The sequence below is a fragment of the Pseudorca crassidens genome, chromosome 16 (genome assembly GCF_039906515.1).
Source record: "Pseudorca crassidens isolate mPseCra1 chromosome 16, mPseCra1.hap1, whole genome shotgun sequence".
Lineage (NCBI taxonomy): Eukaryota > Metazoa > Chordata > Mammalia > Artiodactyla > Delphinidae > Pseudorca > Pseudorca crassidens.
Genome location: NC_090311.1, coordinates 34435501 through 34456145, shown reverse-complemented (window position 1 = coordinate 34456145; position 20645 = coordinate 34435501). Strand labels below are relative to the sequence as shown.

The following is a 20645-nucleotide window of genomic DNA, read 5'->3' as shown; positions in this document are numbered from 1 at the left end:
TGGGAGCATAGATGCAGATGTGGTTATGACATCTTTATTAATCTAAGCTGTATTTTATATCACTCAAAAAAACGATGTCTATTGTTAACTCTATAGCCAAATAAAGTCTGTAGAGTAAAGGCCCTACCCACTCCACATGACATAAGAAAGATGCCAGCAGTTAAAGTCTGTCAATAAATGTAACATAATAATGCCATCTGGCATCACAAAATAAAATCTAAGTTTAAAAAATATATATAGGTCTTCCCTGGTGGTAGAAGAGGTTAAGAATCCGCCTGCCATTGCAGGGGATATGGGTTCGGGCCCTGGTCTGGAAAGATCCCACATGCCGCGGAGCAACTAAGCCCGTGCGCCACAACTACTGAAGCCCGCACATCTAGAGCCTGAGCTCCGCAACAAGAGAAGCCACCGCAGTGAGAAGCCCACGCACCACAATGAGGAGTAGTCCCGGCTCGCCGCCAACTAGAGAAAGCCTGCATGTAGCAACGAAGACCCAACACAGCCAAAAATAAATAAAAATAAATTTATTAAAAATAAAAAAAAATATATATATATATTTGTTTGAGTCAGTGAGTTCCTAGTAAAGGTTTCCACTAGGATCCACTCTAAAACTGAACTATCTTGAGCTCTCTAACTTCTGAAAAAAAGAAAAATTCCCCTCTAAAATAAATCATACACTCTTCAAAAACAGGACACTGTCTTCCCTATTTAGTCTCTCCTCTCTATATTTCCCTGAGACCTAGGTTCTGCATCACTACAGCCAACTCTCTAAAACAGAATATAAATAGCCCTAGAAAAATACTGAACATTAATTCTTCTGTAAAGAAGTTACTAATATAACTCTGTTTATTTTATGAACAACCCAGGTGGTATAAGAAAGGCACTGTTTTTTTTTTTTTTAGAAAAGGCACTGTTTTGATGTTGAGAGTTAATAAGTAAAAGGACCAAAGAATTTTTTGTTCAGCTCTTCCCAGCTTAGCTACAAAGAAACAGAACAAAATTTGTCACCTCGTGTTACCTAGCATTTTTAGCCTGGCAAGGACAAACAATAGACAGTAAATTCTCATCCCCTGATGTCTGTTTTGTTCATTGGGGGTAAAAGAACTAGATCTGCAGCAACTATAGGCAAAACGAGCTTCCCCAAAACATCCAGAGATGTTCTCCCACGGCTGTCGGATTTGCTTTTCACATAGTCCACGCTCAGTGAATTATGTGCCTAGGCCTACTCACACACCCAAATCAGCATTTCCCACATTATGTTCCTATCCCTGCCTCTTACCCTCAACACTAGTAACATGAAATGCTCAGAAAACAAAAGCTGGTGGGGGTGGGGAGGGATTGGGAGAACTAAATAATATTGGAAAATACTGCACACCTTATGCCCTTCCCAGAGATTCACAAGCCATATTAGAATACAAAGACTGGAAAAAAAGAAAAAAAAAGAATACAAAGACTGGGAAAAGTTCTGCAGTAAAATCACTTAATCTAACATTACTTGGATTTAAGATAAAGGAAACTTTAACATACATGTATAACTCAGTGGAAAACACTTGAAGAAATGTTTATCCACATTCCAGGAACAGGATAGATAGTTATTTGGATGTCGCTGGCAAAGAAATCAAGTCTGGTGAGAGATAGGCAAGCACATAATTATAAAATAGAGAAATACTAAGAGAAGACTTTACCAAGTGACACAATGGCACAATTTACTGCTCTACAGAAAAAGAGCGAGGGGTGGGGAGGGCTTTATAGTGATTTCACAGGAGGACAATTTTGAGCAGAATCTTGTGGGAGTGGGAGTTTCTAAGGTGAAGAATAAGAATCCACAGAGAAAGAACTTTCAAAACAGCTCTTATCTTTCCCTCCAAACCTGCGCCTCTAGCAACCCCTGCAATCTCAATAAAAATGACTATTATCCACACTCAATTCAATCTCGAAATCTAGGAGTCATCCCTGACATCCCTTTCCTTCATATTCCACATCTAATCCATCTCTCACTAAGTCCTACCAACTCAAGCTACAAAATAATTCTTCAATCCATTTAGTTCTCTCCACCTTCAGTCCTAACACCCTGGTCCAGATTGCCATCATCTCTCCCCTGAACAGCCTAATGAGTCTATACAACAACCTATACAGTCTACTGATTTCTACCTTGTACCTCACAATGCTTTCTCTATAAAACAGCCAAAGTCACCAATTTCAAATATTAATCTGAACATGTAACTACACTCTTCACCCCATTCTTAAAACCCCTCACCCCTTATTTGGATAAAGTACAAAAACACTGTAAACTGTAAGGCCTCTGCCTACCTCTCCTTCATCATAGTTGCTGCCTCTCCCTCTGGTTCACTAATCTCCAATCACCCAGACCTCTTTAGAAACTTCTGATTATTCCTCCCTGCTTCAGGCCCTAAGGACAAGGTGTTCCCCCTACCCAAAACAAACACCCTCCTCTCAACTCCCCAGTTTTCTAGTTAATTCCTATTAATTCTTCAGATCTAAGCTGAAAAGTCATTGAAACTCAGGTAGAACTTTCCTGACCTTCTAGATTAGATTAGATGCCCATTTCTATCCACTCACAGCACTTTTCCTAACATTTTTCCCTCCATTACCATTATGCTATCATACGGGTTTTCATTTGGTATCTCGTTTCCCAACCCCGTGAAACTGTAAGCTCTATTAGGACAAGGACCAATTTAATCTTGTTCACCACTGTATCTTCACGTTCTAATAAGGGCACATAAAATAGGTATTCAGTAAGTGTTAAAAGCGAGGCAGTAGACAAGAAAGTAAAACAGTATGTGCAAATAAATGCTGGCACACAACATACAGGTGTGAGGACGGCAAGAGATGGGATCCTGTTCCTAGAAAATTGAGACCTTTTCTCCTCCTTCTGTTTGTTCAAGCATTCGTTTTACAGTATATATTACAAAAGCAACAGGAAATTTCCACATTTTCCAAATTTGCTATTTCATTCTAATACTAGCTTTTTTTGAAAAACCACACTCACTCCCTGAAGACTCTGATACTCCCATCTAATCCATCTTCCATCCTGTCAGAATGACTTCTCTAAGATGCCCCGGACCATGTTATTCCCTCTACCCCAAATCCTACAATAGCTACATCACCTCCACTAGCAATCTGCACCCAGGGAGAGGGAGGATGGGGTGAAATTCTGAACAAATTTGTGACTGTCCAGTTGAGAGATGAGGAAGTCTTGAACCAGATCAGTGAGGAGAAGCAGCGGATGTTCAAGACATTCTGGAACAAAGAGAACTTTCTTTCTGCATGGCCAACATAACCACAGCTTCCCCGGAGTATTTTGGCAAAGAAAATAAAAGCAAATGTTAATTGCAAAAATTTGGGCTGTTTTAAAAATTGGTTATGGGTACTTAAGAAACTTGCCAAGGTTTTAAAACCAAACTTCTGTCTTATTATTAGTATATAGAGTACCGCAGACTTTAGTAATAAATTTGCCCCTGGAAATTAAACTGCTAAGAATTCACACATACGTGATGTTTCTCTAACTGTAGGTTAAAGAACTAAGAATACAGGTCTCAGAACTCAATCCTCAGATCTACTTAAATTGAATCATGGAGGTCAAACTTGAAAATCTGCACTTTTAACAAATCTCCTCAGTGATTCCTATGCTCAAACTTAAGAACCACTGAAATGCAGATTATCTGTCTGTAGCAGACAGCCACTAAAAGAGACATTGTGTGAAGTGTATGGAGCCTTGGGAAACATCCAAGTTCAATCAAGTTAAGAAAAGTATACGATGGGACTTCCCTGGCAGTCCAGTGGTTAAGACTTCGCCTTCCAATGCAGGGGGTGAGGGTTCGATCCCTGGTCGGGGAGCTAAGATCCCACATGCCTTGGGGTCAAAAAACCAAAACATAAAACAGAAGCAATATTGTAACAAATTCAATAAAGACTTAAGAAAAAAAAAAGTATATGCTCAGGAATGGAATACAAAATCTAGAATCTAGTCAACCTTACTGTAACATGACTGCCTCAAGTACTGATGGAACAAAAAGTTAGTATGCAGGAAGCATTTAAAAGACAGAAGGGTAGACTAAGAACTTGCAGCATTTACCCAGCTCATATCAACAGGAGATAGGAGGACTTTGACAATACTGTCGGGATTACTCCTATGTGGGACAGAACGGCTCATTTGATCTTTCCAAAGCCTGAAAACCATCTATTTCCCTATGCTCTAATTATAAGCTCCTGAAGGGCTGTTCTATGAATTTAGTGCCTTATTATGAAGAGGTGACTCTTGAACTAGCAGAAAAATAATCAGCCACTGAAATTATATTTCTGTTACATCCATCTCCATGATAAGATGAAACACTGGTATTCCGATCTGTCCAGTAGACTAAAGAGGTTGGTATTCGTGCATTCATTTGGTTGGCATAAATTATCCTCCCATGACAAACAGTCCCTGGGAAGACTGGTATAATTTTAGTTCCTGGACATGCATTACTAGAAACTGAAACTGAAGAGGATGTACCCAAACTGTATCCCATGAGAGGCCCTGCTTTACTAAAGTAGTATCTCTCTGACATCTTTTCTTTAATAAAAGCATTCCCCAAGAAGCAGCCGCATAGCACAGGGAGATCCGCTCGGTATGTAGCTGATTCACTTTGTTATAAAGCAGAAACTAACACACCATTATACTCCAATAAAGATGTTAAAAAAAAAAAGGCATTCCTCAAGACCAAAATGTTTTAAGTAAGTCACGTTACTTACCAAAAATTATATTCTATGTACCTAGCATATAAATCTGCTTTAGAATCTCATGAAACTTTCACAGAAAATATTCATATTCAATATTTCAAAAGAAACAGGAGAAATACTTCTCAACTGCTGCACTTTGGCCATTTGGCTTTCTCTTCCACCAATGGTCTGGTTTTCTGATATCTATTTTCAATTAATAAGCAGAATGTAGTTTTTGGTCCAGTAAATGGACAAAAAATCTCTGGATGTAGAGATGACTTAAGGCTAAAGGACCCTTGGACTTCCCTGGTGGCGCAGTGGTTAAGAATCCACCTGCCAATGCAGGGGACACGGGTTCAACCCCTGGTCCAGGAAGATCCCATATGCCGCGGAGCAACTAAGCCCGTGCGCCACAACTACTGAGCCTGTGCTCTAGAGCCCATGAGCCACAACTACTGAAGCCCGTGCTCCTCAACAAGAGAAGCCACTGCAATGAGAAGCCCACACACCACAACAAAGAGTAGCCCCCGCTCGCCAAAACTAGAGAAAGCCTGCGCACAGCAACAAAGACCCAACACAGCCAAAAATTAAAAATATAAATAAATAAATAAATTTATTAAAAAAAAAAAAAGCTAAAGGAGACTTGGAAGACAAGGGCCAAATAAGAAACCTGCAAAGCCTAGTTAAGCATGGAAGGTTTGTCCAAGATAACTCTTCCCCAGGAGGTTCTGTTTCCTGCAGCTTATGCGGGGAAAACAAAAGCCCACTAGCCATGCTGTGCTGCTAAAACTGCTTGGACCTCACCTCTGAGCTGCCACGTCTCTGCTGTCAATCCAGCAGCTCCAGGGCACTCCTGGCCCAATACTTCCACTCCAAGCCTGACCCTTTCCATCTTAGTTTTATAAGGAGCTCAGAAATAAGTCACTCTGGGGATTTTTTTTAAAAAATGGATTATGAAGCATGTCTCCCTTAAGAAAAAAAAACTGGCTATAAATCAAGATAGTCAGATTCCAGCCTAGGTTGTTTTACTCTGTGACCTTGGACATTTCACTTATCTGAGTCTCATTTACATGAGAGATTTGAACTAGATGAAAGGTTTCAAATCTCTGGGGGCAACAGCATTCCTTTTTTTAAAAAAAAAAAATTATTTATTTAGGCTGCGCCAGGTCTTAGTTGCAGCAGGATCTTCGTCGTGGCTTGTGGGATCTTTAGTTGCGGGATCTCGGCATGCGGGATCGTTTTTAGTTGTGACACACGGACATCTTAGTTGCAGCATGAGGGCTTCTTAGTTGCGGCATGCATGTGGCATCTAGTTCCCCGACCAGGGATCAAACCCGGGCCCCGTGCATTGGGAGCGTGGAGTCTTACCCACTGGACCACCAAGGAAGTCCCAGCATTCCTTTTATTACACAAAACTCTTACATAAAACCCCATTTGTTCACTTCTTTCCAATTCCACTGCCATCATCCTATCCTAAAGCACCATCATCTCTTGCCTAGACTACTACCATCATTCCAATGTAGACAACCCACTTCTCTCACTCTACTCCAAACAACAGCCAGAGTACTCTTAAAAACATAAAACTGATCACTTGACCATGCTTTAAAACATTCATAGATTTCCTCTTGTACTTGGACCAAGTTCAAAATTCTTACCAGGAGCTAAAGCCCAGCAAGATCAGATTTCCTTCCTTCCTCCAACCTCATCTTAATACACCCTCCCTTCTCTCCTACCAAGCTCAGCCATTCGGGGCTCTATATACTTCCTCAAACAAAGCCCTTTCTTGCCTCAGGTGCCTCTCCCCTCCCCCACCACTCCTTTTTAATACAGCTTTATTAAGAAATAATTTACTTATTATACAATTCATCCTTCTAACCCATTAGCAGTCACTCCCCATTTTCCCTGAACCCACTCAGCCCTAGGCAACCACTAGTCTACTTTCTGTCTCAATAGATTTGCCTATTCTGGACATTTCATAAAAGTGAAATCATCCAACATGTGATCTTTTCTAATTGCCTTCTTTCACTTAGCATAATGTTTTCAAGGTTTATCAATGTTGTAGCATTTATCAGTACTATGCTTCAAGCCTCTTAAAATAGCTGTATTATGATGTCTGGAATTTCCTTTAAAATATTCTAAGGGAAAAAAGGAGGGGGAACATATGAAACACGATTGGCAAAAATGTTGATAATCATTGAAGCTAAGTGACGGGTACACAGTTCATTAAACAATTCTATTTTCGTGCATGTTTGGAAATTTCCAAAATAAAACATATATTTAAAGATAAATAAATCTTTCCATCCTTTCCATCCTTTGGGTTTGAGCTTAAATAACATCTCTTCAGAGAAAACCATCCTACCTTAAAGGGACCCTCCCATTTTTCCTGCCTAGTACTTATCACAACTTTTGAGTATAAAAATGTTTGTTAATACTGATGTATTACCTCTCTCTCCCCCACTAGAGTGAACACTCAGTAGAGAGACAGCTAGGGTCTAGCACCTCATCCAACCCATAATGGGCAAACAAACATTTAATGAATGAAATTAGGGTGGACAGCCCAGAACCCCTCCTTCATTATTAGTTTAGGCTCCTTCCAGAGCAACTTCTTGCAAAAGTGAAAAATTTTCCTATTACTATAAGCAGCAATACTTCAGACACTATAGCTATGAACACTCAGATATTTCCTCAGCTGTTCATGTTTCACTCTGGGACCATCCATTCCTTTAGACAAGAAAGCTCACATAACCCCAGTTTGAATTAGCAGGATGGCATGTTTGTACCATGGTCTCACTGATATAGCTGATCTCTCCTGCCTTGGGCAGGCTTTTGGCAGAAAGACCTAACTCCAACTTGATACACAAGTTTGTTTTATTGGATTCTTAGAACCTTTTTTATTGACTAAATCATCCATTAATTTCAATAGTTTTTATGGATTAAATATACACAGAAGTACATTTTACAATAGTAACACCAATCCACAGTAAATCCAACAGTAAAGTGACTCCAATCATTCTTTCCATTTGCTCATTCACATTACTTAAAAAGATCTTTCATATTTTCCTGGCTGCTCTTTAACTAAGAAATTCTGTTAAACATCTAAAGCACTGGCATAGCCAACATCTCTGTTTATGGACAAAAGTCTCCCAGAGACCATAAAAACTCATGTGAAATGAAAACACAACATTTATTTTTATCAAGTGTGCTGTTTAATGTGTAGAAAAAGATCATGTATGACACTACTTATCAGGCTAGTTTCTAACAGGGGCTGCAGCTGCATAGGAAAACAAAGCAATCTACAGATTCAGTGCAATCCCTATCAAACTACCAATGGCATTCTTCACAGAACTAGAACAAAAAATTTCACAATTTGTATGGAAACACAAAAGACCCCAAATAGTCAAAGCAGTCTTGAGAAAGAAAAATGGAGCTGGAGGAATCAGGCTCCCGGACTTCAGACTATACTACAAAGCTACAGTAATCAAGACAGTATGGTACTGGCACAAAAACAGAAATATAGATCAATGGAACAGGATAGAAAGCCCAGAGATAAACCCACGCAAATATGGTCACCTTATCTTTGATAAAGGAGGCAAGAATATACAATGGAGAAAAGACAACCTCTTCAGTAAGTGGTTCTGGGAAAACTGGACAGCTATATGTAAAAGAATGAAATTAGAACACTCCCTAACACCATACACAAAAATAAACTCAAAATGGATTAAAGACCTAAATGTAAGGCCAGACACTATAAAACTCTTAGAGGAAAGTATAGGCAGAACACTCTATGACATAAATCACAGCAAGATCCTTTTTGACCCACCTCCTAGAGAAATGGAAATAAAAACAAAAATAAACAAATGGGACCTAATGAAACTTCAAAGCTTTTGCACAGCAAAGGAAACCATAAACAAGATGAAAAGACAACCCTCAGTATGGGAGAAAATATTTGCAAACGAAGCAACTGACAAAGGATTATTCTCCAAAATATACAAGCAGCTCATGCAGCTCAATATCAAAAAAACAACCAACTCAATCCAAAAATGCGCAGAAGACCTAAATAGACATTTCTCCAAAGAAGTTATACAGATCACCAACAAACACATGAAAGTATGCTCAACATCACTAATCATTAGAGAAATGCAAATCAAAACTACAATGAGGTATCACCTCACACCAGTCAGAATGGCCATCATCAAAAAATCTATAGGGCTTCCCTGGTGGCGCAGTGGTTGAGAGTCCGCCTGCCGATGCAGGGGACGCGGGTTCGTGCCCCGGTCCAGGAAGATCCCACATGCCGCGGAGCAGCTAGGCCCGTGAGCCATGGCCGCTGAGCCTGTGCGTCCGGAGCCTGTGCTCCGCAACGGGAGAGGCCACAACAGTGAGAGGCCCACGTACCGCAAAAAAAAAAAAAAAAAAAAAAATCTATAAACAATAAATGCTGGAGAGGGTGTGGAGAAAAGGGAACCCTCTTGCACTGTTGGTGGGAATGTAAATTGATACAGTCACTATGGAGAACAGTATGGAGGTTCCTTAAAAAACTAAAAATAGAACTACCATATGACCCAGCAATCCCACTACTGGACATATATATACCTGGAGAAAACCATAATTCAAAAAGAGTCATGTACCACAATGTTCACTGCAGCACTACTTACAGTACCCAGAACATGGAAGCAACCTAAGTGTCCAATGATAGAGGAATGGATAAAGAAGATGTGGCACATATATACAATGGACTATTACTCAGCCATAAAAAGAAATGAAATTGAGTTATTTATAGTGAGGTAGATGGACTTAGAGTCTGTTATACAGAGTGAAGTAAGTCAGAAAGAGAAAAACAAATACTGTATGCTAACACATATATATGGAATCTAAAAAAAAGAAAAAATGGTTCTGAAGAACCTAGGGGCAGGACAGGAAGAAAGATGCAAATGTAGAGAATGGACTTGAGGACACAGGGAGGGGGAAGGGTAAGCTGTGACAAAGTGAGACAGTGGCATGGACATATATACACTACCAAATGTAAAATAGATAGCTAGTGGGAAGCAGCCACATAGCACAGGGAGATCAGCTCTGTGCTTTGTGACCACCTAGAGGGGTGGGATAGGGAGTGTGGGAGGCGGACGCAAGAGGGAGGGGATATGGGGATATATGTATACGTATAGCTGATTGACTCTGTTATATAGCAGAAACTAACACAACATTGTAAAGCAATTATACTCCAATAAAGATGTTAAAAAAAAAACTTGTGAAAGAACACCCTGCAAAGAAGAGGTTAAGATTCTTTGCTGTCATTTTGATTCCACAAGGAAAATCAACTTTTGTCTACTGAAACCCGTCTCTAAAATAAAAGTGGGTATCAATGGGAAATATAATTGAATATTTTAAAACTTTATGTATAATCAAGATTCATTTTCAAATCCTGTTCTTTCACATCTAATTCTCCTTCTTCCCAACTGCTACTGCTTCAACTGTACTACTGGAAGCGCTTGATTTGCCAAAGAGTCTACCCTCCAACACTTGATTCCCCATCCAAGCTGTCAACTGATGCCCAAGTTCTCTCCTGTTTTCATTACTTGTATCATGAAACTCTCTTTCTAAATCCTGACATTATCCGTGTCAAAAACCATTCATCAGGGCAGCACAGACCATCTCACTGCCAACTTCTCCTCTCCAGCTGGCCCCCACTGCATCCACTCACAGACATATTCTCCAAGCATCTGGTCATGCCAATCTCACCTCAAAGCTTTCTTTCTTTTTTTTTTTTTTTTGCTGTACGCGGGCCTCCCACTGTTGTGGCCTCTCCCGTTGTGGAGCACAGGTTCGGACGCGCAGGCTCAGCGGCCATGGCTCACGGGCCCAGCCGCTCCGCGGCATGTGGGATCCTCCCGGACCGGGGCACAAACCTGTGTCCCCTGCATCGGCAGGCGGACTCTCAACCATTGCGCCACCAGGGAAGCCCCAAAGCTTTCTTTTAAGTTGAATCAGATACCTGGCGTGCTTTGCTTCCTGCTCCTCTTCCATCATCCAAATAGTTCCTAAAATTCTACCTATTCCAGGAAGCTTTTCCAGGAGAGGTGAAAGATCTCACTGCCTAATTTTTGCTGACAGATCTCAAAACTGTCACAGATAGTTCTTTGCCCTCTTTGCCCTCCCTTCCTAAAATGTTTACCAACATGTATGTAAAGCACAGAATATGAGTTACAGTTAACACACATCAGCAGGTTCACTTTTTATGCTTTTGGAGAAAAGTCTAAATTTTGTTTGGAGGAGAGAAATCAAGCATTAATATAATCCCTGATCACACAAATAAATGGCATGAGGAAATCTGCCAGATCATCAAATTTATACTATGTAATGCTGGCCCAGATGAGTATATTTCAAGCAATGAGAGTGGATATGAGGTACACCTGCTCCATCCCATATGACTTTGTCACTACATTTTAGAAAGATGACTCTTCTTTTTCAACTTTACACACACACACACACACACACACACTCTCTCTCTCTCTCTCTCTCTCTTTTGCCGTTATCTTCTTCATCTACAACTATCAAATTGCAGACTTATGAAGAGCAGTGACCAGGTCAGTCTAAGCAGTGTTTAGCACTTGATGCAAAGATGATCATGGCTTCTGAAAACGATTAAGTCAAACCTTACAAATAAAGATGGGGAAGGCAACACAGAAAGAGGAAGAGTAAATATTTTTTCAGGAGTTTAGAAACTACAGGTGATCTTATATTCTTGATGTCTAGTATTTAGTATACTATGATTTTTAAATATAAAATAATTTTGAAAAAATATAATGCCAAACTCTGGTCTGCATAGATATGGGGTTTTACTTCCAAACAATCCTCCTCAAAAAGCATTTAATAAGTGCTAACTATATGTAGGTCACAGTGTTAGGCACAAGAGACAACTGTCCTCAAAGAACCTATCTCCAGTTGAAGAATCAGGGCATACAGAAAAGACAGAAAGAACATAAGGCAACAGAAGCAGAGGAAAACACTGCCTGTAAGGCCACTGGGCAAGGCTTCCTGGAAGGGGTTAGGCTCGAGTTAGGCTTGAATGCATGAACTAAAGATAGGTTTTAGTTAAGTAAATGAGAGGAAGGGTGGACAGTATTTGCAATAGCTAGAGAGTTGGAAAGCACAGGGATTGGTCAGAGGAAGGTGAGGGGGGAAAAATGGAGATGATGAGGCTGGTGAAACAGGGAGAAGCCAGATGATAGGGATCCTGAATGGAGAACAAGGGTGAGAAGGACAAAGTGGTGTTTCAGAGACATGAAACAATAGAATGGGAAGGGAGGGTTAAGCCCTGAGAAACTAGAAGGAAAATACTGACAAGATCTGGTGATTGACCAGTGCCTAAGAAGAGTATAGTCCCTGTTGTCTACCCCCCAGATATGTCCTTCTCTATTCCTTCCCGAGAGCCATCAATTTCCTAGCAATAATAAAAAAATACATGTTACAAAATGATTTCTAGTAATATTATTTTCTACACTTGAAATTGTAAACTTATAAGATTAACAAATGTTAAATGGTCTTTATTTCCATGGTTAAAAAGTAATCAACTATACAAATGTTTTTCTTCACCACCACATGAGAACAAAACCGACGATATGATTCCATCATGATAGAAGGTTTCATTGGTAACTCAAACACATACTAGGTTCTGCCAATATTCACCTATTCAACAAACATTTACTGTGGAATAAATACTATGAATTTAATATTATTATCTTCAGGACTCAATTACAGAGTCAGAGACAGCCTGATGAATGATAAACATCCCCAATAAGTAGCCAAAAGACAAAGGTTCTGGACTTGGCTCTGACTTTGAGATCTCACAGTTGGGGAAATTACTTCATCTCTCCCAACTTCTGCAAATGAGCACCAAAGCAACTGACATTTATGGAATGCTTTCAGTTTTCATGGATAAGTTTTCCTCTCCCATATTTTATACCATAACTTCACTGACTAACATTCTTGAAGTTGGAAAAGACTGGTTTTATTACTTCATAATTTACAGATGAGGATACCAGATGTTAGTGATAAAGCAGTGATTCCAACCTAAGTCTTTGACCCTAAACCCCATACTCTTTCCACTACATTAGACTTACCCTACCTACTTCATAAAATTATTTGAACAAATTACAGATATGGAAATGCTTTAGAAAGGTTACAGCAATACACAAATGAAAGCAATATTATTTTGTTTGGCTGTGGCCAGGAGAGAATGCAAGTTTTATGGGGCTTAGAGCCTATACAAGTTGAGGCTCTCTCTTTAAGAAAAAGAATACAATGATATGGTAAAAATCTCAGAGGGGACCCATGAAAGTGAGGATACCTGAAACTTAACTTTCATTTAGCTTCAAGGTAGATCTGCCTCTGGATGTAACACAAAAAAAATTCACCAGCCAACCTACTAAGATAAAGAATTGCCCTCTAAAACCTAACTTCTGTCTTCTAAGTAGTGTGAAAAGAACAGAACAGAACAGTGGGCACAGAACAACAACAAAATACGTATGCTTGGCCTTTATTCCCTCAAGATCATTCACAATAAACCATATATCAAAAACTTCCAGTTACAAATAGTCTTTGCTATGTCTTTATTAGGATTAAAAGAACAAATTACCTACTAACGAAAAATAATTATAATGAAAGTGACAAAAGAATTATTTTGCTAAAATAATTAAGCTAGAACATCATACCACACAATAATTATTGTTTTACACACACACGGGTATAAACACGCACACACTCATATTTACTCACAATTTGGCAAGCAAAAGATCTCATTAAAAAAAAATTTACCTCGTCTTCGCCCATAGCTCCTGGCTGCATGTAAACACAGAAGAAAACCATGGGTATTTGTATCAAAATGGTGAATTTAGAAATAAAAAAATATTCACACAAACCTTTTCTAAGTATTCTCAGAATCAATCTGGAGATACTGTTCAACTTGACTACAGACATATTATATTAAAAAAAACCTTTATGAAGCACAAGTTAAATCACAATCTTAAAGAGAAATTCAACTGGATGTGGCAGCCACTGGAAAAGATACAATGGGTGCTTAAGTTTCACAAGTCTTATAAGGATTTACACTGTGGCCCATTATCTATATCAGATATAGATAGAGTTCTTTAAAATTTTTTTCTGATCTATAAATCTTCATTTGAACTATATGTTACCACCAGACATCACTTTAAAGATAAAACCATTCATTCTAAATAAAATCTGCAGCGTGTGGTGGTCATTCTAAATTTCTTCACACACACACACACACACACACACACACACACACTTCAGAGTCCCCTGAAAACTGTATAGAAATTTTATACACAATTAGCTGTTGCTTTACAAAATGTATTTCTGTAAAATTTTCAGTGACATTTCTCTTAGCCTCCTCAGTTACTTTCCATACAGTATTACAAATGCAGGGAAAACAATATATTTTTCATCTAGAAAGTGAACTGAAAAAGTAGAAAGGGATTAGGCAATGGGTACATCCCAGGCTATGCTGAAGAAGAGAGCACTTTAAAGATTTTCTTCCCCCTCAAAACGCAAGGCCCACAGAATGCATTGTTACAATGTTTAATAAAGCTAGAGATCCTGTCATCTAAAATGACTTTCAAAGCCAAAGTTTTTCAAATTTGAAACCCCGAGTTCTGTAAAAAATAAATGAGAACTCTAATCCATTTTTTAAAGGCATGGAATGTTATAACATTAAATTTAAACTAAAAAACAAGGATAATTTGGGGTTACATTCCCAGTATAAGGTAGAACTAAATAAAACTACTTCTCTCCTAGGAAAAGAATTCAGACTTTTCAGGTAGAAAGTTGAAATACTAGTTGGCCAACCTCATCTTCTTGTAGTTTCCATTTTTCTTCAGACATCGTACTCACCCCACTGATACACCTTTGGCCTCTTCACTTTCCCATGACACAAATATTATAAAGTATTCCAGCTTAAAAAGGATTATTCAAACCCTACTTACTCCCTAACTCTGTCCCTCGGTATAACTCTCAACGAAAAACACCTTTTCTGAATTTACATAGCAATTACTGTTTGCATCACTTACAAAGGGAATGCATTCTAAAATAAAATTTTAAGGAACTTTTACACTTTTCATTATTTGGAACCTGAAATTCATCTTCCCAGAATAATAAATGGTAGTTTCCTAGCTGGGTCCCCCACAAAAGCCTACTTCACTTATAATAACATGGGTGAATTAACACTAATAGACAACACTTAAAAAAAGAGATGAAAACCAGTTTTGATGTCCCACCATTTATTTTTGTCCTTCTCCCATCCCCAATGATGTCATGCTGTCCAACACCCCCCAAGGCAAAACCTCTATTTAGAGAGAAAATCAAACATTCTGTATTTCAAAATTACTCATTTCTCTCCCAAACAACACATTCCTATTCTTTCATTATACCTGATTTCTGGCCAGATACTCAATAGAAAAGAATCTGATTACGATACTAAGGTACAAATGACTCATCAGACCTTAACATCCCTAAAGGATAAATGAAAATGCTGTTCACTCAAGTCTTCAACTGCTAACCATTCAGGTAATAGAGAACACAAAGTGCATAGACCCAGACAGGCATGGGGGCGGGGAGCAGCACCCCGAACTGGGGATGGGGTAGAGCTGCAAAAGGCATACTTGGGAGTTGTTTTTTGGGTTTTTGTTTGTTTGTTTGCCTTGGAGGAGGTTTTATTTATCTCTCACATTGAAACTGCAAAAATACATCAGTATTTCACAGTTACTTGGGAGTTATAATCAAAGCTTCCTTAAAACAGTTCATGATTTTTATAGATTCTTCTCTTTTTCCCATTTCTAATCGAAGACAGAAAATTGGTTCATGTCAGTCTGCAGGCTCTGATAATATGGAGGCAAAGATGGAATATGGAATAGGCAGCCAATTTAAAGTAGTGATCTTGGGCTTCCCTGGTGGCACAGTGGTTAAGAATCTGCCTGCCAATGCAGGGGACACGGGTTTGAGCCCTGGTCCAGGAAGATCCCACATGCCACGGAGCAACTAAGCCCGTGCACCACAACTACTGAGCCTGCGCTCTAGGGCCCGCGAGCCACAACTACTGAGCCTGCGTGCTGCAACTACTGAAGCCCGTGTGCCTAGAGCCTGTGCTCTGCAACAAGAGAAGCCACTGCAATGAGAAGCCCGCACACAAGGAAGAGTAACCCTCACTCTCCACAGCTAGAGAAAGCCTGTGCACAGCAACGAAGACCCAACGCAGCCAAAAATAAAATAAATAAATAAATTTATATTAAAAAAATTTGCTCATGAGGGCCATTTGCAAATAGACTAATTAGAATCAAACTCTTCCCTAAGGGAGAGATAATGAAGAGAACACCAAGGAGAGAAATTTGGGAGCACAAAAGTAGTGCTTTCCCCTGAGAACAAATATGACTTTTAAACAAGAAAGGCTATTGAATATATAAACTTAGCATGAGCCAGCACAAAACAATCCCACATAGAAAAAAAGGAAATAATGTGACTAATTCTGGGTATATAATATATTCTATGCTAGTACAGATTTATACCAGATATGCCAAGATACGATATACTTTCAAAGTCCAAGAACTACTTCCTCCAAGAACTTTAATTCTTTATTATCAATCATCATCATTACAGATAAAATTCTTTTTACTGTTTCATTATGTATTAAACAACTTTAGACCTCATAAAAAATTACACTCAATTTCTAGAAGTCAAGGTAGTAGTTACCCTTGGCTAGGGGTATTAACCAAAAGGGAACCTGAGGGGAGGTTCCGGGGTATTGGTAATGTTTTGATCTTGATCTAGGTACTGGTTACTTTGTGTTCAATTCCGTGATAATATATCAAGCTACAGTATATATTTATGATCTGCACACTATTTGGTATATAATTATACTTTAATAAAAAACAAAATATTACAAACATTTTAGACCGATTCACTGGGATAAAAGGTTATAAGATTAACGTAGAAGGTCCAAAATGCTAACATTTTTGTAGTCTTTAAATCATAAACCTGAATAATCCAAAACTGAAAAAAATTAGACTTATTTTCAACTCATCAGAATAAATATAAAATGGTACATGTACTTTGCAGTAGGATATGCCAGTTACTCTAAAAATAAGTTTACATGATCAATGACTAGTACCTTGTGAATGACACCTCATGTTAATTGTATGGTGTTTGGTTAGGCACAGGAGGCAGCACTGTAAAATGGATCATCTGTTACTCCTTAAGACTTGGCCTGCTCTCAGTTTTACATGGCTGCACTCACACATGTGATTCCCTAAGGGCAACTTACAATCTGATTTTAACATCTAAAGTAAATCTTCAGCTACATGGATTCATCTAAAGTTGCTGATGTTTCTGTAAGCCAAGTAACATCATACACAGATTCTACTACAGAGGTTCAAAAACGCTCGTGCATGGCACAACAGAGAGAGAGAGAGAGAGAGAGCTCCATTCTCTTGTGGATCAAAGTAGCACGCACCCATTTCAGGAACTTAAGCACCCTGGGATGCCATACTTATGAAATCAAATGAACAAGATACAGAGATCTTAGTACATTTTACTAACTGGCTTGGAAATATCTGTCAAGGCTGTTAAAAGTTAAATGTAGTAACAAATTGTTAATCACCTTCCTTGCAATAAAATCAGTTTCTTAAAAACACCTTGTAAACTTATTTTTTGAATACCATTTCAGTATACAAAATTAAATTCTATTCGAACATCTAATGGTCCCTTTCAACTTCCATCTAAGGATTAGTCATGCAAAAAATTCTACCTAAGATGGGTTAAGATCTTAAAGTTAGTACAAAAATATCCCCTTTTCCCTAGTTAGACTGTAAATTCCCAAAGCACAGGAGTGATGGAGTTTGTCCCATATATGCCCCTCCTCTATCTTTGTCTTTACAATGGCAGGTGAGATAGTTTTAGCCCAGTAATTTTCAAATCTGGCAAATTATAATTGAAAAGGTCAATTTATTCATAACATAAACTTAGCAGGTAGAAATGATGCTTGAACGGATGGAATACATTTTCATCTACTACATTCCCATAAAGTATTTGGATGTTTTCAAATCCCTTCTTCCCACCCTCTTCTCTTTGACTCTTATCCATTTTTCTCAGAAAAATCTTTCCATTCCATTTGCAAGCTTAAAAAGTAACATTAACAAGTGGCAAGTATAATACTAGTGTTGCTTACATACTTCATAAAGGAAAAGAAATACCATAAAGTAAAATATAATAACCTGATAATTTACCATGCTCCAGGCATTATATGCTGAATGTTTAATGTTGTCTGTTCTAATTCCCAAAGCAACTACCATAATATATATTTCCAGATGGGCAAACTAAGGTCCAAAGAGAATGACTGGTCCAGGTTATTCAGCTACCTAAACAGCAGAGCTGGGATGGAATCCAGGTCCACACCGGCTCTAAAGCATTTATTCTTTTTCTCGTTTAAGTTAAGGTAGTATGTACATTCAATAAAACTCATCCATTGTAAGTTTACAGTTTGATCCATTTTGGTAATCATACACAGCCATGCAACCGGTACCATCATAAACTAGAACAGTTCATCTCCCTAAAACATTTCCTTGTGCCCTTTTGCTGTTGATCTTATCCCCCAAACCATGGCTCCCGGCAATCATTAGTCTGCTTTCTTAGTTTTGTCCACCCTTTATACAACTTCATATAAATGGAATCAATGTGTTTGACTTCCTTTACTTGGCATAATGTTTTTGAGATTTATCCATGTTATTACATGTGTTAATATTTTGTTTCTCTTTATTGCTGAGTAGTATTCCATAGTATGAAAAAAACCACAATTGATCCACTCACCAGTTATTAGGGACTGAAATGTGTTCCCCCTAAAATTCATACGTTGAAGCCCTAACCCACAATGTGACTATATTTGAAGACAGGGTCTTCTACGAGGGAATTAAGGCTGAATGAGGCCATAAGGGTAAAGCCCTAATCCAACAGGACTGGTGTCCTCATAAGAACAGGAGATACTAGGAGTGCCCATGCACAGAGAAAAGGCCATGTGAGGTAACAACAAGAAGGCAGCCATCTGCCAGCCAAGAAGAAAGGCCTCACTCTTTCCCGGCTGGAACCATGGAAGGTGCTGAGGAGAAGAAAAAGAAGGTTCCTGCTGTGCCAGAAACCCTTAAGAAAAAGTGAAAGAATTTCGCAGAGCTTAAGATCAAGCGCCTGAGAAAGAAATTTGCCCAGAAGATGCTTCGAAAGGCAAGGAGGAAGCTCATCTATGAAAAAGCTAAGCACTATCACAAGGAGTACTGGCAGATGTACAGAACTGAGATTCGAATGGCTAGGATGGCAAGAAAAGCTGGCAACTTCTACGTACCCGCGGAACCCAAATTGGCATTTGTCATCAGGATCAGAGGTATCAATGGTGTGAGCCCAAAGGTTCGAAAGGTGTTGCAGCTTCTTCGCCTCCGTCAGATTTTCAATGGCACCTTTGTGAAGCTCAACAAGGCTTCAATTAACATGCTGAGAATTGTGGAACCATACATTGCATGGGGGTACCCAAACCTGAAGTCAGTAAATGAATTGATCTACAAGCATGGTTATGGCAAAATCAACAAGAAGCGAATTGCCCTGACGGACAACGTGTTGATTGCTCGATCTCTTGGCAAATACGGTATTATCTGCATGGAGGATCTGATTCATGAGATCTATACTGTTGGAAAACGTTTCAAAGAAGCAAACAACTTCCTGTGGCCCTTCAAATTGTCTTCTCCACGAGGTGGAATGAAGAAAAAGACTACCCATTTTGTAGAAGGTGGAGATGCTGGCAACAGGGAAGACCAGATCAACAGACTTATAAGAAGGATGAACTAAGGTATCTACCATGATTATTTTTGTAATCCGGTCAGTTAATAAACAGTGACTGCTCTCAAATTGAAAAAAAAAAAAAAAAAAAAGAAGAAAGGCCTCAGGAGAAACCAACCCTGCCAACACCTTGATCTTGGACTTCCAGTCTCCAGAACTATGAGAAAACAAATTTCTTTTGTTTAAGTTATCCAGTCTATGATATTTTGTTATGGCATCCCTAGTAAAGTAATACACCAGTCAATGGACATTTGAAGAAAAAAGCCTTTATTCCTAACCACCAAGATAGAAAAGCCAGTATTTCAAACCTGTATAGTCCTTGAAAGTACCCAGAAATTCCCTTTAGGATTCCAAAAACTTATCATCCTCTAAGAGTTTGCTTTTTTTTTTTTTTTTCAAGAGTTTGCTTTTAGTATCATAATCCAAGATTAATAAAAAGAAACTTCTCACCCAAATTTTCTTTGTTTTATTTCATTATTACTACCATAGCACTATTGTTTTCTATTAATCACTATACTTAAAGCTGTTATTTTATGAATTAAGATCAGAATTTAATAGGTGTTTTTGTGGATTGGTCAGAAAATCTAATTGTCATTAATAACATATGAAACTGCCCTACATTCTAAACAACTGAACTTTTGCAACATTCTGTTTCATTGCTTACAAAATCTTATAGGAAACCTATAGATCTTTAATCAATGTCCCAAACAAAACAGGAATTACTTCTATAACCAACACAAAGATGTTCTCCCTGGTTCTGCTAGAATACGTTAATCAAGAGTTAAGGTAAAAGAATAAGGAAGCTCACTTCAGTCTTTTCCAGTCTTTTCAAACTTTTTTCTAAGTAGCAGAACCCTCTCTCCTCCAACAAATGAACCCCAGCAAATATGAGATATTTATTCCCTGAACGAGGCTGCTCAGGTTGAAGCAGCACAGGGATTCGGAGCTCCACCTGTCAGGTATCCCTCCCCATAGTGGTCCTTAAAGTACCTCCTTGGATGCTGAGGTTCCATAGAACATGACTGGAAAACTGAAGACTC

The 20645-nt window shown here is 38.7% G+C and overlaps 2 protein-coding genes across 8 annotated transcripts in view; one reads left to right on the top strand and one right to left on the bottom strand.

Annotated features, from left to right (window-relative positions):
- The window catches only part of CPEB3 (cytoplasmic polyadenylation element binding protein 3), a 177158-nt gene that overhangs the window by 68901 nt on the left and 87612 nt on the right, over nucleotides 1–20645 (bottom strand). For 5 of the 7 annotated variants that reach the window (XM_067710007.1, XM_067710005.1, XM_067710004.1 and 2 more), the window contains exon 5: nucleotides 13534–13557. The exons of the other annotated variants lie outside the window; for them this stretch is intronic. In XM_067710007.1, the coding sequence (XP_067566108.1) occupies nucleotides 13534–13557 (24 nt within the window). The remainder of the gene's footprint in view (nucleotides 1–13533; nucleotides 13558–20645) is intronic. 7 annotated transcript variants of the gene reach the window in all.
- LOC137208993 (large ribosomal subunit protein uL30-like) lies at nucleotides 18853–19674 on the top strand. Its single transcript, XM_067710002.1, has one exon. The coding sequence runs from the start codon at nucleotides 18988–18990 to the stop codon at nucleotides 19612–19614; it is 627 nt and encodes a 208-aa protein (XP_067566103.1). The 5' UTR covers nucleotides 18853–18987; the 3' UTR covers nucleotides 19615–19674.

Bases quoted from the DNA above. Each gene is read 5' to 3' on its own strand.
- LOC137208993 (XM_067710002.1), top strand. From the start codon at position 18,988: ATGCTTCGAAAGGCAAGGAGGAAGCTCATCTATGAAAAAGCTAAGCAC.